The 27,404-nt window shown below is 47.2% G+C and overlaps 1 protein-coding gene and 1 long non-coding RNA gene across 2 annotated transcripts in view; both read left to right on the top strand.

Moving 5' to 3' along the window:
• The window catches only part of Nt5dc3 (5'-nucleotidase domain containing 3), a 56,051-nt gene that overhangs the window by 4,605 nt on the left and 24,042 nt on the right, over positions 1-27,404 (top strand). Inside the window, exons 2-4 of the mRNA XM_046429394.1 lie at positions 18,823-19,007; positions 25,532-25,606; positions 26,066-26,121. Of these exons, the coding sequence (XP_046285350.1) occupies positions 18,823-19,007; positions 25,532-25,606; positions 26,066-26,121 (316 nt within the window). The remainder of the gene's footprint in view (positions 1-18,822; positions 19,008-25,531; positions 25,607-26,065; positions 26,122-27,404) is intronic.
• On the top strand, positions 625-8,413 carry LOC124082882 (uncharacterized). The gene is made up of 2 exons (XR_006848533.2): positions 625-7,558; positions 8,179-8,413. It is a non-coding gene; the product is annotated as an uncharacterized LOC124082882 (long non-coding RNA).

The following is a 27,404-nucleotide window of genomic DNA, read 5'->3' as shown; positions in this document are numbered from 1 at the left end:
AAAGTTCCATAACAGACTGATCTCCAAATGTCAATTTATCTTCAAATGTCATTTGGCTCCAAATGTCAACAGTGCCAAGGTTGAAGAACCCTGTTCTAAAGTGCAAGTTCTAAGAAATTGCTGGGTGCCTAAAATTTAAAGGGCTGAATATGTGTTCTCTTATGCTCTATGTGTGGTGATGGTCGTCGTCTTCCTCCTCCTCTTCCTCTGTCTCCTCCTCCTCCTCTTCACTATCACTATCACTACCACCAGCAGCACCACCACCACTGGGGATTGAACCCATGGGCCCTCCACCACTAAGCCACATCACCAGCCCTTTTTAGTTTTTAATTTGAGACAAGGTCTCACTAGGTTGCTGAGGCTGGCCTTGAATTTGCAATCCTCCTGCTTCAGCCTTCTGAGTCGCTGGGATTACAGATGTGTGCTACTGCACTGGCACGTATATGTATTCTTGTAGTGTAATCCCAGGCCTTCCGTGTGTGCTCATTAGATACCTAGCCTGGCTGGGTACGTACAGAATGAAGCATCCCTGCTTCTCCAAGAGGGGCTGCTCCGGTTTTATATTTGGAGATTATATATATATATAGAAATAACCTCAGAGACTGGGTGCTTTAGATTATTTGGTTAATTGCCCGAGGCCATGGCATGTGGGAAAAAGTCTGACAATTAGTGTGGAGTTTTGGCTTTTTTAAGTATTGAAGGGGGCTGAAGGGTTTCAAAGTTCTGGGTTGAGAGTGTTTAATATTGAGTAAAAAATGTATACCTAGTGAGGACACAGTGACAAAAAGGCATCATATATAAAATAAGCATGACACGCAGGGGTAATAGTCATATAATATAATAAAAAAATGGTAGTAAGCATAAATTTCTCAAGAACTGCAGTGAGTTAAAAAGGTACTCTTGGGATAATTTGAAAATTCAACCAGTTTTTTCACAGACTATATCCTACCATCTTCTGAGAAATGTAGTTAAAGAAAGCAGAAGCTATACACTAAAATTCCATTATAGTTGGTCTTCTCAGCACCAGCTTTAGTATAGTGACTCTTCAAGAGGGAGAATATAGATCAGTTTAATCATGGAGCCACTTTTTGGGGGCACTAACTCTATTTTGAGGTTCTAAAGAATATACTTGGGAAGTTTTAATGCATCGACAAGAATGTATGGTAATGATGCTGAAATATGCTTCTGTGCCACAGGATAATGGAGTCAGCACCCTGTGAGAATCTGGAGAAGCTGTGTGTGCTCTCTCTAGAATAGACACATTTGCACTATCACACATCACACTTCCATGCACACACTGTTTTGCACATGATTTCAGGGGGACCTGGAGCATTTCTTTCTCCTGATGTCCCACGTCTCATGTGGTCCCTCTGTTACCCTGGAAGGATGAAGGACTGAGAGGTGCTGGCATGCTTGTGCAGGAAGAACTCGGCTGGAGACAGTCTTCGAGATTAAAAATTGCACCTAATATCAAGAAGCCTGCTCAGGCAGAATATCAATCCATCCTTGACCTGACTGGCTGCCGAGGGTCATGGTTTTCTGAAACTGTTGTGGAGATGGCAGGGGGATTACTAGTTGAGATATAGAATTCATTTTCTTCTCTACACTATCCAGGATTTATGCCCTAGTGAAAGAGGAATCCAAGGGAGGTAAAATGTAAAAAGGAGATTCAATGATATTTTTGTTGTCACCCTTTGAAGCAAAGAAGAATTTTTAAAAAATCGAATGGTTCTCCAACTTGGTGACACATTGGGATAAGCTTGTTTAAAAATGAAGATTCCAAGACCCTGACCCTGGCAATCTGCTTCATAAGGTTTGGGGCAGGGCCCAGGAATCTGTGTTTTTATAAGCTGGATTTAGAAACTAATCCTTTATTGAACTCTTAAAAATATGTGGAAACATGTATCCTCTTCCCATCAGAAGTCCTCCTTAGAACTTTGCCTTCTAGCAGTATGGTAAGCTAGCTAGTCCAAAAACCTTTTTACATGCTGAAAAAAATCCAAAGGACCTTTTTTTAAGTGTCTAACTGAACTTTGAGATAGTGGAGAGAAATTCTAGGGATTAACAGTGAAGAGGGGGCTGAAGCCAGAATGGTGAGCAGGCCAGCGAGCTGCTGGCCTGGGGGTTGTGCTGGGCTTCCCGGGGTCTGCTGCTGGCAGGGAAGACTGGCCTTGGGCTCACTCACACATACTGTTTGAGATGCTCTTGTAAATTTGGTGGCTGTAGTAAAATGTTTCCTTCCCTGCAGGGAGACAATAGGGACCTTTGTCTCTCTTGACTTTTTTCCTGTGTGTGATGCGTTTGTGGAAGTCTCCCATAGGTTCGAGATTGAATTTATTGTGCTGGTAGGGTGTTATAGTTTGTACAAGAGGGTGTCCCCCTGAAAGTTCCCGTGTCAATGCAGGAATATTCCGAGATGAAATAATTGGATTTGAGATCTGTAAAAGAATCAGTTCATCCTAGTTTGAATGGACTAACTGAATGGTAACTGTGGGCAGGTGGGCTGTGGCTGGAGAAGGTGGGGTGTATCCTGGAAGGGGGCATCTTCTGCGTGTTCCCTTTCCCTTTTCTCCCTCTGCTTCCTGACTGCCTTGAGCAGAGCAGCTCTCCTCCACTGCTCTCTTCCGCCATGACTGCTGCCCACTTCAGGCTCAGAGCAGTGGAGTCTACTGGCCATGGGCTGAGACCTCTGAAGCTGTTGAGCCCAAAATTGAAGTTTTCTTCCTCTAGGTGGTTCTTGTCAGATACTTTGGTCACAGCAACAAAAAGCTGACTTAAAACATTTGGTTTAGTAACCCCAAACTGAGAATTTAACTAGAAGTGAGTGATAGTGACCTGGGACTCCTGGTAGAAACAAACACCAACTCCCTGGATGATGGAAATTCACGTGCCCAGGATTCTCAAGATTGACCAGAAATGAGCTCACAATCCAAAATTTAAAAATGCACAGATGAACCAGCATAAGTGAGAATCAGGTGGATTAGCAAACAGCAGAATTAGTATGAGTAAGTCTTCAGAAATTTGGGTTATCAGGTAAAGATTATATATAGTGGCATCTGATAATGTTTAAAACTGTTGGAGAAATAAAAGGTGAGATTGAAAATGTAAGCAGGAATTATGAGAACTACTAAGATTATCAGGCAGATTTTAAGAAAAATCAAATAGAATCTCTAAAATTTTTAATTTTTGAAATAAAAAAAATCAGTGGAATGATTTTAACTGGAAGATTAGACAAATTGAAAGATGATAAATCTGAGAAAGTTGCCCAGCATTTAACAAAGAGATGGATATTAGGAAAGCAGTTTATTGAATAATAGAATGAGATGAGTAATGTGTAATTGGAGTTCCAGCAAAAGATAGAGAATTGGGAAAGGAATAATTGCTAAGACTTTTCTAGAACTAATGAAAGAATTCTCCGATTTTAGGAAACACAGTACATCTCAAACATGGTTAATAAGGAGTAATATATTAAAAAAACAAAGAGAATATCCTAGAAGCAGCCAGAAAGATCCAAAAGCACAATAGGGTTAGGGTTAGGGTTAGGGCAAGAATGTCTGTTCAAATTCTGACTTTATAACTTATAAGCTATGTGACTTCTATGGACCTCAGTTTTCTCCTTTGTAAAATGGGGATAATAATATTACCTATTTTCTAGGATTGTTAGATTTTAATGTGTTAATATATGTAGAGTTCTTAAAATAGTGCCTGGAATATAGCGAACCCAATGTAAGTGTCAACGGCTGTTATTATTACTGCTGCAAAGGAGTAGGAGACCACTGATAGCAGGCTTGTGAACTGCCCTAGTGGAAACTTCAAGACAGTAAATTACTTCTAAGTGTTGAGAGAAAAATGTCAAATTTAGAATCGTGTGCCCATCTAAATCATCATTTGAGAACGAAGAAATTTTTAGATAAAACCCAAAGTTTGCTACCAAAAGAAATCAATAAAGCAACTTCTGAACATCTTCAGGTTGAACATCTCTAACCTGAAGATCCCAAATCTGAAATGCTCCAAAATCTGAAACTTGTTGAGCTTGAACGCGAAGCTGCAAGTAGAAAATTCCATACCTGATTTCACGCAGTGGGTCACAGTCAAAACTCCTGCATACTACAAATAATGAATTAAATTATCTTCAACTGCTGTGTGTGAGGTATACCTGAAACATAAGTGGATTTCATGTTTAGGCTTGGGTCCCATCCCCAAGACATTCATTATGATGTATGTGTTTACATTCTAAAATCTGAAAATGTCCTGGTCCCAAGTATTTCAGATAAGGGATTCTCAACCTATATATGTGTTTGGGGGCAGGGGGTAGAGGTTATCCCAAATCAGCATCTAAAATGCAGAAGAAAATGGAGAAGAAATAAATTGTTAGATATGGAATAAATCTAAACAAATGTTGACAACACAGAGAAATCAGGCCAAAACAGGGCAGATAAAAGGAACAACAGAAGCAAGAAATAGCACAAAATATCCCAGTGAAATAATTGAAGATCTCAGTAATCATGGTAAGCTTAGATGAAGATGCACTGACAGAGCAGATACAGGAAACCAAGTCCAGCTGGATGCTGCTTATAAGAAATACATCCTAGAACAAAGAGGTAGAAAGGTTGGGATTAATAGAATGGGAAATGCCAATCAAAGGGAACCAGTAAGTGAGCAGTATCCAACAACTATTGAAATGGTATTAGAAAAAGGAAATACTGTTAACTACAGGAAGCAGGAAGCTTTGCAAACTACAGTTCATGGGCCAATTCTAGCCTGCTGTCTCTGTTTGCATATGCAGCTTTTTTTGGGAACTATAGCTACCCCCCTCTCTCTCTCTCTCTCTCTGGCAAGGTCTTTGTGCAGACATCAGAGTTGAGTAGTGCAGCAGAGATTGTCTGACCCGCAGAGCCTAAAATGTTTACTAACTGGCCCCTTTTAGAAAACGAATGCTAATTTCTGAACTAGATCTGCATACACACACCCCAGCAGCCAATGGCAGAACTACGCTGAGTCTCACAGAAATAATGTCAAGTTAAAAAAAAAAAAATGCAAGTGGCAGACTTATACCAGTTATAAAAGGTTTGGAAACACATAAAAATACTGTAAATTCCTCGTTGGGATATGTATGTGCATTGTGAAGCTCTATAAAGTAAAGCAGGAGAGTGGGAGACACCGAAGTGAGGGTTGTTGGGAGGTTGAGGCAGGAGACTGGTTATTCACTATTGAGCTACTCAAAATTGAAGGCCAACTCAAGAAACGAGAAACATTCCCTAAAAAAAAACCCATCCATCGGCCACTGGCTCTCTTAACTATCTTAACTGTAGCATGCACTTAAAAAAATATAGTAAAATATGATCATTTTTCTTCTCAGCACGTTTTTTTGGGTAGTGGGGGTGGGGTACTAGGAATTGAACCCAGGGATACTCCACCACAAAGCTATATCCCTAGTCCATTTTTATTTTTTGTTCTGAAACAGGGTCTTGCTTAGGGCCTCACTGACTTGCTAAGGCTGGTTTTGAACTTGCAGTCCTCCTGCCTCAGCCTCCCGAGTTGCTGGGATGACAGGCCAGCGCCAGAGAAGCACTTTTGGATGATGCAAGGCAGGCACGTGAGCCCTGGAGGAAAGGGAGCCTTCTCCAGTGCTTCCCCGAGGGGTTTGTTTTGTAGCTGGATGGTGGGGACCGGTGTTCTTATTGCCTTTGTACCTTTCTTTCTGTCTTACAAATAGCTTGATGTGTTCTCCAAGAGTGGTCCTTTATTTAGGCAGAGGGCCTTGGCGATCCTGTAGCCATAAGGAAAAGTAGCTTCAAAAGGACTTCAGGGAGGGACGTACCGCATGCTAATCGTCACGTTTTCAGATAGGAAAGAAATGGCTGCGATAGGAGAGAACCTGGCACCTGGCGAGGGTCCTGGGTCACGGAGTATAGTCTCCTGCTCAAAGAAGAAACTCCTTTGCCCACAGCCCTGGTTAGTGGCCATCTGGGACCTGCGAGTTTGTCATGTGATCACGAGGCTGCCAGCTTCGTTCGTGTGGCCGAGTTGAGTGGTTCTGAGTCCCCTTTTGTGTATGTCACGGTTGGTTAAATGTGAAGATGCCAGCCACGCGTCATCAGTGTGACCCTTTGACTTCATGACTGTGGCACTTCAGCTTGGCATTCAGTCTAGATTGTCCCTGTCCCCTGGAAAGCCAGCCCTTTGGTCCTGACCGCAGGGAGTCGGTGGTCTGACTGGTTCAGAGTGGAGGGAGGCATCGCCTCTGCCCCAGTGAGCATGAGCATCCCCCTCCTGTTAGAAAGCCCCGGAGGTCAGCCCTGGGTGGGTTCCTGTCAAGGTTGTGGTCAGCTAAATCCTGACTCCGCTTCCTGAATTGAGAAGGTATCTTTGAGAGAAAGAAAAACAGAGAAGAAAACATAAAAAGCTTTATGATTTCCCACATGTCAAAAAACATGCATTTGGCTGGGAGGGAGCAGCAGGGCTTCCTCCAGTGTGTCAGGCGTTGGCCAGCGCCTGGAAGAAGCCCGCCGTGCTCCGTGTGTTTACAGCCAGGTGTTGCAGAGGTCAGGTCGGGAAGGGGAGGGGGTAGCTGATGGATCAGGCTGGGTTTTATAGAAAAATTTTCTAGTTTAATGAGTTGATTCTTAACTTTGAGAAACATCTTTTTTAGTTTCCTAGGGTTTTTTTTTTCCTCCCCTTGATACTGGGGATTGAACCCAGTGGTGCTTTTTATTGTTTATTTTGGGACAAAGTCTTGCTAAGTTGCTAGGGCTTCTCTAAGTTTCTGAGGCTGGCCTTGAACTTGTGATCCTCCTGCCTCAGCCTCCTAAGCTGCTGGGGTTATAGGTGTGTGTCACCATGCCCAGTTTAACAAATATTTTTGACTACCATCTGTGTTCTGGTTACTTACTGAAAAACAGCAAGGTAGGCACACCTAAGGTGGCAGTTTTCACCCTTTTGCCCTCAGTATTTTTTTTATACACTAGTAAGTCTTAAAGATCCCAGAGGTTTTGTTCATATAGATTATATTGATGACTGTATTTAGAAATTAAAGCAGAAATTTAAACAGTGTGGACATATTAATTTATTTAAAAGAATAATGTTAAGTCTGTGACCTCTTAAACATAAATGGTTTACTTTTTATGAAACATGACTGCTTTCCAACAACTGTGGGTGAACGTCATGGTCTTGCACATTGCTTTGGTGTTTGGATTAACCGGAGGGATCTGGGCTCTGGGTTGATTCTGCATTCAGTCTGTTTTACGCGGACCTCCCCGGGCCTGGGAAGCTCCGCGGTGTGCTGAGAGTGAAGCAGGCAGACGACATCTGTGTTAGATTCATGTTGCTCTGGTAACAAGTTACCACAAATTGAGTGACTTAAATCAACAAAAATGTATTGGCCTTAAATTCCGGGCGGGTCTCCCTGGCTGAAGTCAAGGTCCTGGCAGGGCGACCTTCCCTTCTGGGAGAAGGCTTCCTTGCCCTTTTCAGCTTCCAGAGGCTCCAGTGTTCTCCGCAGCCCCTCTCATTGTCAAAGCCAGCAGGGGCTGGAGTCTTCCTCAGTCTCCTCTCCCCCGTGAGTCCTCTGCCTTTTCTTTTTTCCGGTACCAAGGATCAGACTCAGGGACACTCAACCAGAGCCACATCCCAGTCCTACCTTGTATTAGATTTAGAGTCAGGGTCTCCCCGAGTTGCTCAGCGCCTCGCCCTTGCTGAGGCTGGCTTTGAACTCACAGTTCTCCTGTCTCAGCCTCCCGAGCCGCTGGGATTACAGGTGCCTGGCGAGTCCTCTGCCTTTTTTGCACTTAAGGACCTTTGTGATGGCAGCTGGCCCACCTGGTATTCAGGGCGCTGTGTTCGGGCCAAAGGCAGCTGACCCACAGCCTCAGTTCCTCTGCTGTCACAGTAAGGAAGTCCCAGGTGTTAGGGAGGAGGGTGGAGGACTTTGGGGAGCCGCTGCTCGGCCTGCTGGGTCAGAGATCCCCTGGAAGAGAGGGCGGTTCCTGGGTCGTGCCAATCACTCTTGACCCAGGAAAAGTACTTGTTGAGTGGGAGGAACAGGAAGGGCCTGGGGAGAAGGGGCTGACGCCCGTGAAGCACCAGGGGTGCTGGGGGTTGTGCGTGTTGTCAGGGTCAGTCGGTGTGTGACTTGGGCCCTGTGGCTTTTCCTCTCAGCCTCATCTCCCTCATCTGCAGGTGGGGCCAGCAGTATTTACTCATGGAACTCCAGTGGTGGTCATTGAAGCGATGACCAAGAAGTCCCCAGTGGTGGCATGGGGAGGCGCTGGCATTTGTCCCTTTCCTGCTTCCTGCGCCCTCCAGCGAGACATTCTCCAAAGGTTGCCACGAGCCTGCTCTTCAGATGGGGCTCAGTTTTCTTTCTCTAAGAACATTTTCTGTTGAAGCTAAATAAAGGTTCCTTTCTTTTGAACAGTTAAGTTTGTTTTTTATTAATGATGTAAGATTAGGTTGTCATTAAGCCATTGTTATATTTATTTTTATTATATATTTTTTAAAATATTTATTTTTTAGGTGTAGATGGACACAACACAATGCCTTTATTTTTTTATGTGGTGCTGAGGATCGAACTCGGGTCCCGCCTGTGCTAGGCGAGCGCTGCACCACTGAGCCACAATCCCAGCCCCCCATTATTATATTTAATCTTCAAGTGCAGTTGTATATGGTTTTATTTTTTTTAATATTTTTTTTAGATGTCGATGGACCTGTACTTTACTCACTTATTTATATATTTATTTATATGCTGAGAATCGAGCCCAGTGCCTCACACATGCTAGGGAAGTGCTCTACCACTGAGTCACCACCCCAGCCCAGTATGTGGTTTTATTTTTGGAACTTTAGCTTGATGGGTTTCAGGGGAGTAGTGAGAATTACAGGTGTTACTTGCAGGGTAATAAGGTGTAATTTTAACTTGCGGTGGGAGTAGTATAAATGTCATGTGCATTATTAATTTTTCAGATGACTAATTCTGTTTGTCATGATTGCTTTTCTCTGGGGATGGTGCAAAATATGTACCCTCCTGGAAAAATGAAAAATTCTTTTTAAATTTATAGAAGCAATAAAAGACAACTACTGAATCACTTCCTCCTTCTGGGGCGTTGCTGGCCCTTTTTGGAATTCCTTTCTCCTGTGGGTGGGGTATTTTTTGTTGATCTCTGGGCCTGTGATTTGCTCATCTCAGAGCCCGTGCTTCATGATTTATTTGTAATCCCTGTGTGGAGCCCTGTGCAGTGTCTCCTGACAGTGTGTCTGATGGGTGCTTATTGAAAACACACTGATAGTTCAGTTAAGTGGGAAAACCAGGTTACAAAATACTACGTGCTGCATGATCCTATTTATATAAAATTCCAGAAGGTGCAAACAAATCTGATCAAGATCAGTAGTAGCTTGGGGGTTGTCAGGGGCAGAAGGAAGGAGGGCTAAGATTTAAGGGGGGGTGAGAAGATGTCGGGGGGCTCACGGTTTAATTGCCGTGCTGGCTTCTCGGGCATATACGTAGATATCGTACCTCATCAGACGGGACGCTTTGTGTGCAGTTTCTTCCACCTCATTTGTATCCCTCGCTCTAAAAAAAGAACAAATAAGGGAAAAATTCTTGTTTAGTCTGGCTTAAGGCAGGTGCCCAGCCAGGAGGAGGGCCCTAGGAGGGTGCCTCCTGACTAAGGCGTTCTTCCCTGGACCCACAGCTGTGGCTGGTGGGGCAGGTCCCAGGAGAACCTGGATTGGGTGTGTGTAGAGGTGGGAAGGTCTATTTCTATAAAAGGTCGAAGTGTGCTGGGCAGGTGGCCTTGTAAATGTTCACCTTCATTATGAAAAGGAAAAAAAAAATCTTAGTACTTTGTTTAATCTTGGCGTCTATTATTGGATGCCTATAGAAGCAGAAACAGTTTTTCTCTTATTATGGAGCATTTTAATTGGCACATAATTGTACATATTTCTGGGATACAGTGTGATTTTTGAATTCACGTATACAAAATGCAATGATCAAATATATGGACTCATATATCACTTCAAAAAATTTTTATTTCTTTGTGATGAGAACAGTCAAAATCCTTTCTATTTTGAAATATCCATTGTCAGAGCCAGCGGTTGGCACAAGCTGGGCAAGTGCTGTACCCCTGAGCTACATCCCCAGCCCTTTTTAAATTTTATTTTGAGACAAGGTCTCACTCAGTTGTCTAGGCTGGCCTCAAACCTGCAATCCTCCTGCCCCAGCCTCTCAGGTTGCTGGAATTATATATGTGTGCCACTGTGCCCAACTTTCCAGTCAATTATTGTTAACTGTAGTCACCCTACTGTGCAATGGAGCACTAGAATGCATGCCTCTTACCTGACTGTGATTCTGCACCGATTAACCCACCTTTCCTTATCCCCCCTCCCTAAAAATGGTTTATGACCTGATGGTTATTGGAACAAATGGAGATAATTTTAAAAGAAGTTTCTGCTAAAAATATTTTTATTTAAATGTCTGTATGTCAGCCTCAGCCTTCAATGCCCTACTGTCTGTTCAACTCTGATTCTCTTACTGTAACTAATCATTAGCCGAAGGATATTAAGTAGACACAGCTGTGACCAGTAGCCCTTGTTGGCACTAGGCAGAGCACACTGCAAACGTGCATTGTGTTCCCTGACACAGCAATAAGGATGAATTCACAGTTTTCAGACAAGCATTAATTGTGGAACCGACTGCTGCCTGTGCCCTAGCCTGGCCTGATCCATGGGAGCTGGAGCATGGTTAGGTTGCTAAAGGAGAATTTTTTTTTTTTTTTTGGTCATTTTCACTGGCAGTTACAGATGCGAAGTTTAAAGCTTTGAACTTTGGGTGTCAGACCTTGAGTTCACTCTGAGTGGAGACGGTGCTGGAGAGAGCTTGCTGTACAGCTCAGAAACAAGAAGTACCGGTTCTCGTTTTTATGTTTTCCGTCTGTTTGTATCCTTTGAAAGGACATTTTGAAACCTTGCTGTTTTCAAGATGCATGTAATAAAAGACTTTGAACCCGTGTTAAGTAAATATGAAATAATAAAATATTTGGAAGATTTATGAGTAATTTGTGAAATTTGTGAATATCGTGAAATATAAACAGAAGTTGAAAGTCATTATGAGCCGCTGGAGTAACTCGGTGGCCCCTCGAGCGCTGGAGGACCTGTGGAAAGCTTGGTGTGGTGTGTGGGACAGTGGGGACGTCCCTGGAGTTCTCTGGGGAAAGAGTTGTCTGTCTTCCTCTCCGCCCTCCTTCCTCCTTCTCATCTGTAGTCTCTTCTCTAGGAAAACAGCTTGAAGCCTACTTTTACCCAAAGTAAAAATCACAGCTACGTACCCAAGACGGTTATTCAGAAAGTTAAATCATAACTTTAAAGAAGGAAAAATGTCACCTTCACATATCTGGGATTGTAGTTTGCATTAAAAAGTGGAGCCCTGGGGTTTTCCTGGGATTTGGGCTTCTGTGTTTGATACCTTCTTAACACATTGTGGTTCCTGAGCTCCAGCATCCGAGGTGAGCTTGTTGCGCCCCACTTTCTGCATTATTAACACTGTATGAAAGTCTTCATCTGTACATCGCTGTCCACGTCTCTGGATAGTTCCCTAGCGTAGATTCTTGGAAGGAGGGTTACAGGGTCAGGAGGCGTGGATATTTTTGAGACTCTAGGTGCCTAATGCCAAGCTGCTTTCCAGAAGGTGTGCACTGCCTTGATTTATACCCTTCCCGGGCGGGAGCCAGGCGCCCAGCTCCTGCACGCTGCCACTCTGGGTCCTGTCATCAGGAGGAACCCCAAAGGACACACAGGAGGGAGCAGCAGGAGGGCGTCCTCGTTCTGTAGCCAAGGGACACACGCGCACTGGGAAAAGCGTGCACAGGAGATAGTGGGGCCATTTGCGAGGCCACTTCTCAGAGATGGCTTCTGTTAACTGAAGCTGTCTTAATTTGCTTTTTTTTTTTTTTTTTAATAGGGTCGAGCGTTGGGGCTGGGGTTGTGGCTCAGTGGTAAAGCGCTCACCTGGCACATGTGAGGCACTGGGTTTGATCCTCAGCACCACATAAAAATACACAAAATAAAGATATGTGTCCTTCTACAACTAAGAATATTTTAAAAAGTGGTTGAACGGTTATTAGCCATTTAATTTCTTTTGTATGTATATTAACGATATTAGTCCTTTGTTGCTGTTGCTTTTATTTTTTTGTCAAATAGATCCTTTCTTCCAAATGGCTGTTTTTGATGCTTTTGGATTCACAGGTTTAAAATTTTTACATGAGAGATCTGTCAGTACTTTTCACAATTTATTCTGTTGCCATTTTTGATATTAGAAAGTTATTTTCTATTCAGAGATAAATCGTTATCTATATTTTTTTCTTTTAGTACCAGGGATTGAGCCCAGGGGTGCTTAACCACTGAGCAACACCTCCAACCCTTCCCTGCTTTTTAAAAATGTTTTTTAGGTGTAGAAAGACACAGGATATCTTTATGTTTATGTGGTGCTGAGGATCGAACCCAGTGCCTCACACATGTGAGGCAAACACTTTACCACAGAGCTACAGCCCCAGCCCCCTCAATGCTCAGCCCTTTTTAATATTTTATTTAGAGACAGGGTCTTGCTGAGTTGCTTAGGGCCTTGCTGAGTTTCTGAGGCTGGTTTTGAACTCATGATCCTCCTGCCAAAGCGTCCTGAGTCTCTGGGATTACAGATGTGTGCCACCGTGCCCGGCTAATTTTTTCTGCGTTTTTGATGTTAATCTTTTTTAACTCTTTGGTTCACATGTGTTTGTTTTGTGGCACGTGGGAGGGAAAGTCCTGTGTGGCAGTCTTTCCATGTAGCTGGCCAGTGTTTAGGTACAGAACGTGAGACTCTGGGGCAGGTTTGACTCCAGTTGGTACCAGTGACAGTATGTGTTGGAGGATCACCCATATTGTTGAAAATAGGGCACATGAAGAATTTAGGGTTGTAGATATGGATTAAAGTATAAATGGGGAATGCCCTTTGATCCCACTTTATAAAGTTGAAATATGTGGTCAGTCAGAATTTTGTGTGGCTAAGTATTCTTAAAATGAACTTAGGATTCCTTTGACGGCTAGCAGTAGAAAACACAATTCAAATGGATTTAACTTGAGCAAAATAAATTAAAAAGAAGAGCTGGGTATGGTGGTGTGGGCCTGTAACCACAGCAACTTGGGAGGCAGAGTCAGGAGGCTCACAAGTTTGAGGCCAGCCTTAGCAACTTGGCGAGACCCTGCCTTCAAATAAAAAAGGCTGGGGATGTAGCTCAATGGTTAAGCACCCCTGATTCAATAATCCCTGGTTACTGTGCCTCCCCGCCCCGCAAAAAAATAAAAAAAGAAATTTTTATGGGCTCAGATTTTTGAAAAATTCAGAAGTACTCATTCCATGCATGACTTGATCCCGGAGTTCAGATGATGTCACGGGGTGGTTTCCCTCTGTCTCTTGGCCTTTCTCTCTTTTCTGTTGGTGTCTTTTTCAGATTTTTAGTAGTGGCCACTCACAGCTCCAGATTTATGTCCTTTTAGGTCCACATTTGGAAGAAGAGTATTTCGTCCTTGAAATCCCTTGTAGATCCAGAAATTGACTTGATGGACTCTGTCACTTGGGCTGCCAGGAAAGTCTGAGGATGATTGCGGGGAAGGTGGGGGGTCCTCAGCCTGCTCCAGGCTAATCAGTGTTGGTAAGGGAATGCTAGGCCTGGGCCACCTGCTGTCCTCCTGGAGGCAGGAATGGAACTGAACTGAGACCATCCATTACGGGGGGTTAGGGGCCTTCCCAAAGGAATTCAGGGTACTGGAGGAATGGAAGGCAGAGTCAGGTTAGGCTGGGTTATGCAGCAGTGACAAGCAACAACACATCTCAGTGGCTTACTACAGACAGCTGTAACCAGAGTTCACTTGTCACTCATGGTAAGACTTCAGGGGCTTCCGGCAGCTCTTCCAGGGCAGCCAGCCTCTGTGGCTTAGCCTTCCAAGCTTCTTCATCTTGTAGTTTCCGTATCACGTGTGCTCATGTGCTGCTTAGGCAGTGACACATGTCACTCATCACTTCAGCCACGATTCGTTGGCCAGAGCTAGGTGTGGGGAGGTGGGAAGGTGGGGAGAGGGAGGGAGATTAGCCATGCTCCCCATGTGCTTGGAAGAGGAGCCCAGGGGATAGAGTGAGCCTGAGATGGATGGAGCAGCCCCACTGGGTGAGCACAAGCAACCAGGGCCCACAGCACGGCTTATCACAGGCAGCCTAAGTTTGTCACCCCGTCCTTTAAACCTTCCTTTGACACTTCCTGGGACAATGCCGTGAGGAAGTAATGCATCTGGTCAGCTTGGGAGCTTTCCAGGCTGTGCCCCAAGGACAAATGAGAGCCGCCCTTCTGAAGACATTAGGAATCTCCCTTGTCACGACTCTGGCCATGAATTTGTTGGCACTGTCCCCAAACACTGTTCTGTGACAGATGGTGCTGGGCTTAAGGGAGAGTCATTTAGTATTCCTGAACGTTAAGGAGGTCACTGGCAAAAGCTGTATTTCCCAAGCTCAGGTCTCTGCACAGTTTAATTTTCTTTGAATTGGGGGAAGATGACTGACTTTTGTGCCTGAGTTCTGAATTCATCCATTTTCTATTCCTATCAGTAGAATTCAGGCAAAAAATGGTATTCTGAGGCTTCTTTAAAAACGCAAAACAAGGGGGCTGAGGCTGTAGCTCAGTGGCAGAGCACTTGCCTCGCAGGTGTGAGATCTGGGTTCGATCCTCAGCACCATATAAAAATACATAAATAAATATATTGTGTCTATCTACAACTAAAAAAATTTTAAAAAAGCAAAATAGAAAAATGATGTAGCTGCTATTAAAAAAACAATAGGGCAGCTCTTCAGAAACATTAAAAATAGAGTTACCACGTGAGCCAGCAGTTCCACCTCCGGGTGTATATCCAAAAGGACGGGAAATGGGCCGTGAGTGGGCACTTGCACACACGTGTCCATGGCAGCGTTGTTCACATGGTCACAAGGTAGCAGCCACCCTGTGTCCATCGGTAGATGAATGGATGAGCAAAGCGTGGTGGGCAGCGGAGTGTTATTCGGCCTCAGGAGGAACTGCCCGCACCCCTTCACTGAACCTGGACGGTGTCACGCAGAGAGATGGACAGATACAGTGTGGCTCCGGGTCTGCCAGGTGCTGGCAAGGCCAGGTTCACAGAGAGGAGAAGGGTGGCAGTGGGGAGAGTCAGGGAGAGTCACTGTTTGATGGGTACGAAGGTTCAGTTTTGCAAGATGAAGAGTTCTGGAGGTGGCTGGTGGTGACGGTGGCACAACACGCTGAATGGACCTAATGTCACTGAAGATGACTTAAAAATGGTTGCCAGCATAAGAATGTATATTGTGCCACAATATCAAAAATGCCCCAAACTCTAATCAAAACAGAAAACGTGAGAGTTTTGCCTGTAGACACACGGCCTCCCGGTCGGCGTGGCTCTTGGAACCGAGTTCTGGTTGGACCTTGCCGCTTCTCTGTGCCAATGACGTAACCTTGTTGTCACCATCCATCACACACAAAAGGAATTTGCTTTCTAAATTTGAACGCACCCTGGATTCTCCTTTGGGCAGGTGCGGGGCTGGCCAGTCGGGGCCTTTGCTCCTCGGTTTGAGGTTTGGAGCCGGCTTCTCTTCTCGGGAGTGGTGGCGTTCTTTCCTTGGCCTCGTCACTGATCACGTTCGCTCCCAGCTCTGGGTTGTTGGTGGTGGCCGGTGTGTTCCAGCATCTGCTGGTGCTCTTCGTGCCTGTCTTGGGGATGACACAGTAAGCCCAGTCCTTAGGGTGTGGTGTCCACCTGAGGGACACTGCCTCATCCCCTGCAGCCTCCAGGGACATGCCGGCCATGGGGACTTTCCAGCATGTTGGCCTTTCCTTGAGGCCTCCGCCTAGTCTTCTCAGGGGGTAGGAACGCAGATCCGCTTTCTTGCCAACACCGTTTCTAAATATAAACGTTAATCAAGACAGGCTGTTAGAACTTCCCTTGCAAAGGTTGTTCGTGACAGAGGAGCTTTTGGTCACTCTGTAAGTGATCCTGCGTCACTGCATCATATATCATATGGATGCTGCTGTGTGGTCACATTCAGAAAATAGCACGGTCTGCGGCGCCTGGGGGTTACGTAAGGCAGAGGATCATCAGTGTTGGTGCAGAGGAGCTGGGGCGCCTGGTGCTCCCCGTCCTGGGGCTGGTCCTTGGGCACTGCCTGCCTCCAGGTCTGCCACAGTGTCAGTCTCTTTGCTTCCTCAGGTCTGTGTTCTTTGCAAATGAAGACAAAAAACAAAAGCCAAGGCTGTTGTCTCATGGCTCTGGACAAAAGAAACTGATGAAGAAATGGAGTTGTCCGTGAATATTGACTGGGTTTTCAGTCGACCCAGTCGTTGTAGATTGTCAGCATGCGTGAAACTAAGTTGTGCATTTATACATTTACCTTCTGTGGTCTAGAAATTCTGAGGAGGCACATGAAAGTCTGGCTTCAAGTAGGTGTCATGGGGTCAGGAATAGGCTTCTGGGGACAAACCCCCTGAAGTTTTTGCAGAGCCTGCATTTTTCTAGGGAGAGGATTCCATAGCTCCTGTTAAGGTTTTCAAAGGTATCCTTGTCCCTAAGCTTTTAAGGAGCCTTGTGAAATGCTCAGGATATCTCACTACGGTGGGACCCTGTGCCCCATGATTGGGGCCTTGGTCCCTGATTGAGGCTGTCACTGGGAGAGAGCAGTGCATACAGAGTATCCCAGGTGGCTCTTCAGAGCAGATGTAGAAACCGTGGCCATTCAGAGAAAGACATGAGCAGAAAGGAAAGAGGAAGCTCAGAACTGATGGGCTGTTGTGGGGCACGGTGACCTACGTCTGTAATCCCAGTGACTCAGGAGGCTGAGGCGGGAGCATTGCAAGTTCCAGGCCAGCTTCAGCCACTCAGCAAGACCCTGTCTAAAAATAAAAACTAAAAAGGGCTGGGGATGTGGCTTAGTGGTAAGGTGCCCCTGGGTTCAATCCCCAGTACTGAGAACAGACAAAACCCCGAGAGATGATGGGTAGACTCCATTTTATTTTAGAATTAATGCACCCTACACAGTGCTGCTGGGTTCCCTGGCACCTCGGGGGGGAGCCAAGAACGTAGATTCTGGAGCCAGACTTGCCAGGTTCAGATTCCAGGTCTGCCACTTGGTGGTGCATGGTAGGTACCTTTTCAATAGCAGCCATTTGCCGGGCACAGGGGAACATACCTGTGGTCCCAGCTACTGAGGCAGGAGGATCAAATGAGCTGAGGAGTTCGGGCCAGCCCAGGCAACATACTGAGACCCCATCTCAAAAATGACATCAGCTGTTCTGCTGGAGCTGGGTGTTTGTCCTTAGGAACGCAGGGAGTAGGGAGGTACTGCTCTATGTTTATGTGTGTGTGAGAGCTGTTTGGCCCCTGCCGCCAAAAAGGCTCTTGCCTTTAACATTTGTTTACTTAAGAGCCATTTCAAGCAGATTTTGATGCATAAACATCATAAAAGGTGAAAGAATACTGTCACATATCCTTTAGCAAAATGGGACTTTGTTTTTGTTACAAAATACACACATGAAATTCGTCCTCTTCAATGAGTATTGAGTACCTGTTCAATGATTTCCTGGATAAGAATATCACATTTCCTTTTTTTTTTTTTTTTGCTAATATATCGTTCAGTCTTTGATCCTAACTTCACAGAGGATGTGCTCCTGGGAACCTCATGGTCTGAGATTTCACCTACATGGTCAATTTTGTCATCACCCTTGAACTTGAGAACTGCTCTCTGCCTCCCTGAAGTCACATGTGACTTTTATCATAACTATGAAATGGCTCCTGGCTCAGCCCACTTGCTGCTGCTTTTAAATTTCATTTCATTTCGTTTTTTGCTGTTTTTGTTGGGGACAATTACAAATCCTCCATGGAACCTATGAACATGACTGCAAAGACTTCTTTCATACCCTCTTGAAAACTAAGCCGTGAGCGCCGAAGGATGATGTCATGGTGCTGGCTTACCTCACCGTTGCACGTCTTAAGGGTCACCTGTCATTTTCCCATTTCTTTTTTGTGTGAGTGGTGGTGCTAGGATCGAACCCAGGCCCAAGCATGTCCGCTCAAACACTGAGCTACACCCCATGCTGGTGTGTCAGATTTTTAAAAGGGTCCAAAGAACTCAGGGAAATAACAAGGTAGAATGAATTCTTGGAAGATCTCCAAGTCACAATCTAGCAATTCCCACAAATAGGTAGGATAGCTACAGAAAGAAACTAATTAGATGGGTGGGCCCTGCTGTTAGCCGGGGCAGTCATGCTTCCAGTAAACCAGGGGAAGGAGGTGATCTGAAAGGCAGGCACAGGTGGACACAGTGCTCATTGCTAGGTTATGATTACTAAATGGGAAAGAAGATAAGTGTGTGACACAGTCAGAGGGTAGTTATGGCCCAGCAGTGTGCCAAGGTCTCATAGTAGTTCAGAGTTTATGAGAATAGGGTCATGGTGAATATTAAGTTTAGAGAGTATAATACAAACCAGTGTATATAGTGTGAGATCAGCTGTGTGAAAATATATCAAAATATCGGTAGCAACCCATCGTGGTGAGATATGTAATTTTTAAATGTCATTATCTCTACTTTTATCTTCTGCGGTCTATAACTAGCCTGTGAGTTTTTGGACACAGCAAATGTTTTTTGTGATGTTGAAGTTAGTGTTTTTTTTTTAAAATGCTTTCATTGTGATGTAATGGTGACCTTGTGTCAATTCACCCGTTTTGCTGGGTTTTGATACATGGCTAACAAGTGTTCTTTCCTCATAGAATTGGTTCCTTCGATTATGAGCAACTTGCTGAATCCAGATGCCATTTTCTCCAACAATGAAATGAGCCTGTCGGACATCGAGATCTACGGCTTCGATTACGATTACACCCTGGTGTTCTACTCCAAGCACCTCCACACGCTGATATTTAATGCCGCTCGGGACCTTCTCATCAACGAACACCGGGTGAGGTCACAGGGACTTTTCAGTCTCCTTTCTCTTTTTTCCCTTAGATACTTGAAGAGCAAACAGCCTTGAGTGGATATGCCCCAGGTCTAGTGCTTAGAAGTAGTTTAGTAAATTTTTCTGAATAAATGTGTAGCTGTCCTTCCATCCCAGATTTCCAAGTGACCTTATCTAGATAGTTGTATTTAAAAAAAAAAAAAAAAAGTTCTGATGTCTCTTTGGAAAGGAGCGAGCGTCAGTCCGGACATGGCTGTGGCTGTTTGCACCTTGCTGTTGCAAGGTAGCAGCATGGCTTTTGCCAGTGCTTGGGAGGAGGGAGGCAGCCTGTTAAGTTCTGGCTGACTCCTCAACAGTGGGCGAGGTTCACCTCCTGCTGGTTTGAATTGCTTTCTTAGGTGAAGAATGCCCTCTGATGCACGGTGTTTTGAGAGCTTTTAATGAGAAGAAAACACTGGGCACCTAACGTTCTTCTTCCTAGTCTGGAGTGGGGATGCTTCCACAGTGGGGAAGAGAAGCCTTGCAGAGCTGGTCAAGGCCAGTTCACTTTGAGAAGCCCCCATGCCCTCCTGAGATGTGTGGCCAGAATCTTCTTGGACTGGAGTGTGTAGCTCCGGGGTTTCTTTCTAATTCTGGCAAGTTCTCCCACAGGTTGAACAAGTCTGCCTTCGTCAGCCTCTCACCATCCATCTCTCCGTTCTCCTTCCCTCCCTCCCTCCCTCCCTCCCTCCCTCCCTCCCTTCTTTCCAACATTTCATAAATCTTTGTTCTGCCTCCTCTGAGCCCTGCCTTGCCTTAGATGTCCAGAGGGTAATGATGAGTAGGACCCAGCTGGCCCTTGGGGAGTCCATCACACACACATGAACCTGGTGGAGGCCTGTACACCTACAGGGAGCCGAGGCCGTGGGGAGGGGGGATGCTTCCTCTGCCTCAGGGAGTGGAGAAACCAGAGGCTGGTGCTGTGGCCCTGTTTGCAGGCAGAGGTGGGCTGGGGTGGGAGGAGTGGGTGGGCCTGGGTAGCCTACGAACCCCGGAACATGAGAATGGATGTATACATGGACCAAGCACAGGGGACGTGCAGTGGCCTGGGTGTGACGAAGACCAGCCATTTACCTGCCAAGACTTCTCTCTCCCTAGGTGACCGTGGTGTTCTTTCAGCGGTTCTCATTGGCCCTCTTCCCTTTTCGCTGTCCTGGTGCCCACTTTGTGTGTGCTCTGGTGTGTCCCGCTCACAGGCGGAGCCCTGGTCTGCAGGTGTGGCTGGCGGCGGTGTGAAGTGTGGAACCAGGAGACTGCCACCTCCCTGCTCCCGATGCCTGGCTTCTGCTAGTGCAGCCCAGTTCCCGTTAGTTTTGGATCCTGACCATTCGGCCTGTATATTTGGGTATCAGTGGATTTAAGCCTAATCCAAAGTGCAGAAATGGCCTTTGGCAAAAGTAACCTTTCCTTTTCGCATCGAGCCAGCTGCAGCTTTCTTTAGTTCTGGCCACTTTGACAACTGGGTTTCTCCATTTGTTCAAGAGCTTCTCGTCCGTCTGAACTGTGGTCCTCTCCCAGGAGCGTGAGGACAGAAGCAGAGTAACTAGGTGGTTTGGCCCAGGTTTTTGATTGTGCCTTCCACCATCTGTCCCCGCCCCCGGGGGGGTGGAGCTGAAGGGCACTGCATGGGTACATTTGGTTGGCTTTGATGCCGTTTGTGAAGTGCAGGGCGTTACCCTGACAGTTCTGTTCATTGATTGTCTGCTGAGGGCTGGAAGTGTCCAGGTTCCTGAGAGTGACCGCTGGCTGCATATCCTGCTGTCATCACTCACTTCCTGCATAATCCTGATCCACTCACCCAATTTCTTTGGACTTAGTTTCCTCCTCTGTAGAATTCCCCACAGTGCAACTGTGAAAATTAAATGAGTTAATGTATGTAGAGCACCTGGCACAGAAAAGTCCAGGAAGTGCCCGCTGTTACTGATAATATTATTTTGACGCTGCCCGGCACAAACAGGTTGTCTCTGTATACATTAGAGAAAATTCTGACTCAGATTTGAGCTACTGTCTCAAAACCACAGGTCAGTGAGAGTCAGAACCAGAATTCAAACTCGGGTCCGTTGGTTTCTGGGTGACTTATGTGCTCTCTACTGTGTGCTGCCCCTTAAAGGGTTAATGACACCTGTGTACCCTGTGGGTTTTTGTTCAGATGAAACTAAAATATTCATGATAATAAAAAATTTATGAACATAAAACACTTATGCAGTTTGGGGGGAAGAGAGATGAAATAGATGGATAATATTAAAGGTGGAGTTGTGATTGAAAAGCCTCTAGATTGAAGATCATTGAAATTTCATTCTCATTATGTCTGTTGCTTTGACAAAAAGAATGATATAGTACTAATTATATCAGGCATATTAATAGAGCCATTTATGCTTATGCAGATTTGGTCTTGCTCTGATTAAGCAAAATAATTCTTCTAAGACACAGTGAGCTGGTGCCATTCTGCTGCCAGCGCTGAGGCACGGCGTGTGCTTGCCGAGGTGGAGACATCTGCTTTTGAGACACACGGTGACAGAACAGTAGATTTTCAATTTAGCATCTTTCCAAAAAGCAAATGTAAAAAAGTTCCAGCTTCTTTGTAATTATCCTGTTTTCTTCTTTGGGGGGGAACAAGAACAGATTTTTATAAAAAATGGAAATCAAAAAATTGGGTCATTGCTGTGCCTGCATTTTCATTTCCACCAAGGAACTGGGGGTGCGAGAAGGGCTCTTGATTTTGTCTCTCCAGTGCACACCTCGTGAGCATCGTCTTCTCATTAGTGGGCACCTGTGGTCACCTGCTTGTTCAGATGCAGAGCCTGATGTCCCCTCTGGCTCCTTGTGCTCTGTGTTCCATGTCAGATCTCTCCTTAAAATGAGTCTCTCTCTTTAAAATAAACTTTTAGCTTCAGGACAGTCTTTGGTTTATGGAAAAGTTGCAAAGATAAGACCGACTTCCTGTGTACGTACCCCGTGTGTGCCCAGGTTCCCTGATGGCAACGTTTTATGTCACCATGGTACGTCGTCCCAGCTGGAGAGTCCATGTTGATGAGTCCAGCTGAAGTCCCTGCCTTATTCACACTTCCTTAGTCTTTACGCAGCGTCCTTTTCCTGCCCCGGACCCCGGGAGGACCTGTGTTGCAGTTGGCCGTCTCCTTAGGCCCCTCTGGGCTCTGCAGTTCCTCTGACCCCCCTTGAGTGTGAAGTCAGTGTTCTGGGGTGGCTTCTCAGGTTTGTCCCAGGTTTTCCTCATGATTAAACTGGGCTGTGGTGGGGGAGGAAGACCGCGGGGCGGGGTGGGGTCCCCGCTGAGGAGCTTCTGCCATGTTATAGTTGCTCCCACTTTCCCACTTTGTCCCTTTCCACACTGTGCTGTTGGGAGGAAGTCACTGCACAGCTGCGGCTCCTTTTACTCCTTTGTAAGGTCCTCCTGGTGTGTGTCCTCACGCCGCTCCTCCCCTCCTGTGCGGCTGCCGCCCTGGCGCAGTGGCCTCCTGCCTGGCTTCTCTGCTTCTCTGTCACCTGTGTCCCACTGCCAGAGTGAGCCTTCAGACCTGGTCACGCCACCCTTGCACTCGGTCACCTCCAGCCTTCCCCAGCCTTCCCATCACCCTGGGCATGAAGTAGGCGCCTTCCAGAGCCTGCCTCTCGCTCTGCTCCGCGACACCAGCCTTGTGCTGCCACCTTTGGGCCTTGTGCTTGCTCTTTCCTCTGCCCTGGAATGCCCATCCTGCCCCCTGACAGCCCGAGGCTGGCTCCCCATTCCCAGTGGGTCTGTAACCCTCATACTGCACGTTCTTTACAGTAGGAATCACTGTGAGGCATTGTGTGTGTGTGTGTGTGTGTGCGCGTGTGCTATGACCTGCCTCACCACAGCAGGGTGGACTTCCTTAGGGACAGAGACTGTCATTTTGTTGGCTGTGGCGTTCCCAGGCTCTGGCACAGTTCTGGCTTCCTGGGCTTGATGTTACTGTTTGCCGTTGTTCCCAGGAAAGCTGTGTGTGTGTGTGTGTGTGTGTGTGTGTGTGCGCACGCGCGCACCCACCCATACACATGTGCACTCGTATTGGAAAGGGGCTGATTGTGAGAGTGTTTTTGAATTGACCCGTTGTATGAGGAGATCACAACACAGGAGCAGAAGCAGAGCCTAGAAATCACCCTCGTCCAGCCATTTCGTTTTGCAGACGTGGGGAGGGGAGGACTTGTCTTAAGGGCTGCTGGAGGGCAGCGGAGGCGGGAGAGTGGTCTGTCCCCGCCTGCCGGTCGCAGCCCGCGGAGGTAGCTCCGTTTTCCTGAGCACTTGCTCTGTGCCAGGCTCTACGCTGACTCCCCACAGGTGTTTCTGGACGTGAACTTCTGCACCTCCACAGCTCTTGCTGTCTTGACTCTGTAGGTGAGAAGACCAGGAGAGGACCCTGCCCAAGGTCACCTGCTAGCACATGGTGGCCCAGGATTTGGAGCCTCCTCTCAGCCCGTGTTCCCCTTGAAGACCTTGTCCTCTCGGGGCTGCGTCTCTCGAGGTCGCTGACAGTTATTGTCTTTGGACCACTTGAAAACTGTCTATTAGAAGGGGCTCCCCAAGAATCACCCAGTGAGTGGAGAGGCTGGGGCAACAGGAGCCTGTGAGGGGCCGCGCCCAGCCAGGGCGCCCAGAGAAGCCTTGTTCAAAGACAGTGCCACCAGACATGTCAGCAGGGGCGGTGTCCTGGATCAGCTCAGATCCTTCTCTTTGCGGCCGGGAGTCCTTCCAGCAGCTTGGTGAGCCCTCGGAGCTGGCCGGCTCTGCTGTCACCAGGAAGTGACGAGTGTCCAGTGTAGAAGCCGGGATGGGGTTCAGAATTGATTAGGCGGTGGTGACGGGTGGACTTCGGTGTGACTTGGCCCCAGGTGACCCCAGGCAAGTTCTTTGACTCTGATCCTCGGATTCTTCACCAGGAGATCAGGCAGGGGCGTCTGTCTCCTTCCTGCTGGTGTGGCAAGGCGTGGAGTCAGGATGTCTGGTCTGTGTGCAGCACAGCAGATGCTCAGCCTGGGTGTCTTTCCGTGACATTTTAAATGCATCTTTCCTGTCTGACCTTTCTCCTTCATCACTCCCCAGTTTGGAAGGAGGTTTCAGAGGTGCTGAGGTCCTTTGGCTTCCCTTTGATAAGCAGAACTGTGTCACCAGGGCTAGGTTCAGCGTGGGCCATGTCAGGTGTGTCCATAAAGATGCAGATCCGGACATGGTGTTCAGAATCCTTGGAAACGCCCACCCGTGGAAATATCAGTTTGGTAATTTCTTGGCACAAGTGGTAGGCGTTAGATAAATGAGCCCAAATGTGACATTTGAGTCAGTGCTTCTTGGAGCTTGACTTAAAAATATGTCTCGTGTGTTCAGCCTGGTGGTACCAGGAAATGTTCTCATACACATGTGACCCTGGCCGTGAACAGGTGGCAGTGTGGCCACAGAAAGGTTTCCTGGGAGTTCTGATGTTGTCTGGGTTTTTACTCCTTCAGTTTACATCCTGATGGGAGAGTGGTGACTTGTCTGTGCTTGAGGGCCCAGGGGCTATGGGAGTGTGGGGCGGAGGCTGAACCTGACTCCCTGCCCTGTTGCCCCAGCTGGGTGACCTGGGCTGGGTTTCATGGTGCCTCTGATGTCCCCTCTGTAAGACGGTGTGGCAGGATCCGCTGTGGCAGCAGCCGCAGACACAGGGCCTGGGGTCTGCTGTTCTAGATCTGAGATCTGCAAACAGACTAAAGGACTGAGGTGTCCAGTATGGCAGAGTGGCCGCCAGCATCTTTCCATGGAACAAGGAGTCACTTCATAACTAGGAAGCACCTGGGGAGTGGGCTGCTTTCAGAGGTCCTGTGTGTTCTGAGACAGGGGTGAGCAGGAGCCGCGTGCTGAGCAAGGGGCCCCCTGGTGCAGGTGCAGGGAGGGGCCGCACCCCCAGCTCTGGGTTCTCAGCAGGGAGGTTGGCCGCGCCTGACCGTCCAGAGGAGAGCGATGGAAGCTGAGTGGAAGGTCCCCTCGGAAAGGTCTCATCTGTGTCTCTGCCTGCAACTGGGTGGTGGGTCCATGAGGTTTCCTGGTGTCAGGAGCTGAACGGAGGCAGACGGTGTGTTTGAGGGGTCATTCCAGTCCCCCCACCTCGGCAGCCATACACGCAAGGGGAGGAGGTGGTGGGGCAGGGAGAGGCAGATGGGTTTCAGGGTCCTTAGAGATCTGGGAGCCTGGTGGCAGAGAACAGGGAAAGTGGGGACAGAGTTCACGTGAGAGAAGATGAAGGAGGGGGGTGAAGCTTGACCCTGCTTGGACAGGTAAATAGGGTGCTGGGCAGGACCCAGGGCTCTGCCTGTGGCAGGAGGCACAGAGGAGCAAGCTGTGATTCGTCCCTCTGACCCGCCTTCCTGCCAGAGTGCTTCCCCCCCCCCCCGCCCCCATCTTTGTACAAGTCCTGATCTGGACGCGACCCTGAAGGCAGGACCTCGTTAGCTGAAACATGTTCCTTTCTTCCTCACAGTATCCCATGGAAATCAGGAAATACGAGTACGACCCCAACTTCGCCATCCGCGGACTGCATTACGACGTGCAGCGGGTAGGTGGCATTCCCCGCTTTCCTGCAGTGTCGCGGTCTTTGCAAAGAAAATGGTCCTTAGTGAGGTGGTGCTCTTGGGGCCGTTCTTTGCTGAGGGGTAAATCAGCTTTAAATCATGTTCATTGAGGCTGCAGAACAAGGCGATGCAGACATACTTGGGTAAGATCTTTCTGAAGTGACTCTCTTGGAGAAGCTTGCCCGCCATTGCGGTGGGAGCGCAGCTGGGTTCCAGGAGTCATTTTTTTGGTGTTTGGAGGAGGAGCCACTTGCTGTACTTATTTTTCTTTTTCTCTTTTGCTGATAAACCATTTCCTTAGAAAGAACAAGCCAGCCTTTCAGAATCTGCCTCCTTGCAGGGCGTCCTGATGTGGGGAGGAGTCATGAGGACACCTGGGCTGCTCATTGCATGTGCAAATTGGTGCACGTTATTTACACGTGCGTGTGTTTGTATTTTTAAAGGCAGTGTTGATGAAGATTGATGCTTTTCATTACATCCAGCTGGGGACTGTCTACAGGTAAGAGCACGAGGAGATAAATGTCATTCACCCACAGCAGCCAAGTGACTTGGGTTTCAGGGCCCCCTGACTGTGCGGTGACAGGAGGGCTGTGGGGTGTGTATTATGATCCGTTCATTCACTCTTGTTCCAGAAAATTCATCGAGACTGCCATGCTAGATGCTGGGGGTTTGGCCCACTAGGCTGCTCTCCAGGAGCTGGGGTGTGGGTGGAACCTCAGGAGTGAACCACTGTACCCCAGAGTGCAGGGCTCATGGCGGAAATGCACTCGGGCTTCCAGGGGGAGTCCTTTGGGGAATGTGCGGGAGGAGCGGCTTTGGAGGCAGAGGCTGGGAGCTGAGGGAGGGTCCTGGCGAGGGCTTTGGAGGGAGTGGGCTGTTGGGGAGAGGGGATAGTATTCCTGGGACCATGGTTTGATATTAAGATGCCCCTCCCAGAGGTAGTCACTGATTCGGAAAGTGAAACATGCATGTAGGTTGTAGCATTAGAGCTTCGTAGGGGGCAGTAGCAGCCCTGTGTCCTCCCCTCCCCACCAGGCACTGGTGTTTTCCCTCACTATCTGTAGGTAACTTAAGGTTGTGGACATTGTCCATGTGGAGTTAGAGGAGGACCTTGCCTCCTGGCTCCCTGCCCCCTCCTTTTCCAGTCTCATCCTTTGACCCTCACTAAGGGCTCCATTGCTACACCAGTCCTTGTTTACATTGTGACTCTGCAGGTCTTGTGTGTTCACTCTTGGGCCAAGTCGTGTCCTTTGATCATTTTCTTCTTGTACCATGTATGGTTTTTCTCATGAGACTCAGGAACCTCGTTTTTGTTTGGTTTTATGCATAGGTGTTCCCACTTTTTCAAGCGTCCTCTCCCATGTCAAGCATGGGTTGAACATGATCTCTTGCTTGCTTAGTGTTTCCTTCCTTTCCCTCCCTTCTCCCTCTTGCTCTGATCCCATTCGGTTCCTTTCCTAGGACTTCCCTCCCTTTGCCCCCTTTTTAGTTTCCATCTGTTCCTCTTTCTGCCTTGACTCCCTCATTTTGCTGGAGTACATCCTGCACTAGCTTCCTGGCACCTTCTAGTGACAGCCTTTCTGGAGCTCTGTGGGGGCGAGTCATTTTGTCGGTGTCCCCTTGAGTGCCTCTGCCCCCCTGGTTGGTAGTTCAGGTACCTCCTTCACATCCACTGTTGGTTTTCCGGTGTTGAAATGTCGGATCTGTTGACATCTTTGCTCTCATTTTCTTGGGCTTTTTTTTTTTTTTTTTTTTGTCATTTTAATAGTGTTTCAGGAGGAA

Source organism: Marmota monax, unplaced genomic scaffold (genome assembly GCF_021218885.2).
Source record: "Marmota monax isolate L192 unplaced genomic scaffold, Marmota_monax_Labrador192_F-V1.1 WCK01_AAM20220418_F8-fsc00051, whole genome shotgun sequence".
Classification (NCBI taxonomy): domain Eukaryota; kingdom Metazoa; phylum Chordata; class Mammalia; order Rodentia; family Sciuridae; genus Marmota; species Marmota monax.
This window is presented reverse-complemented; position numbering and strand designations above follow the sequence as displayed.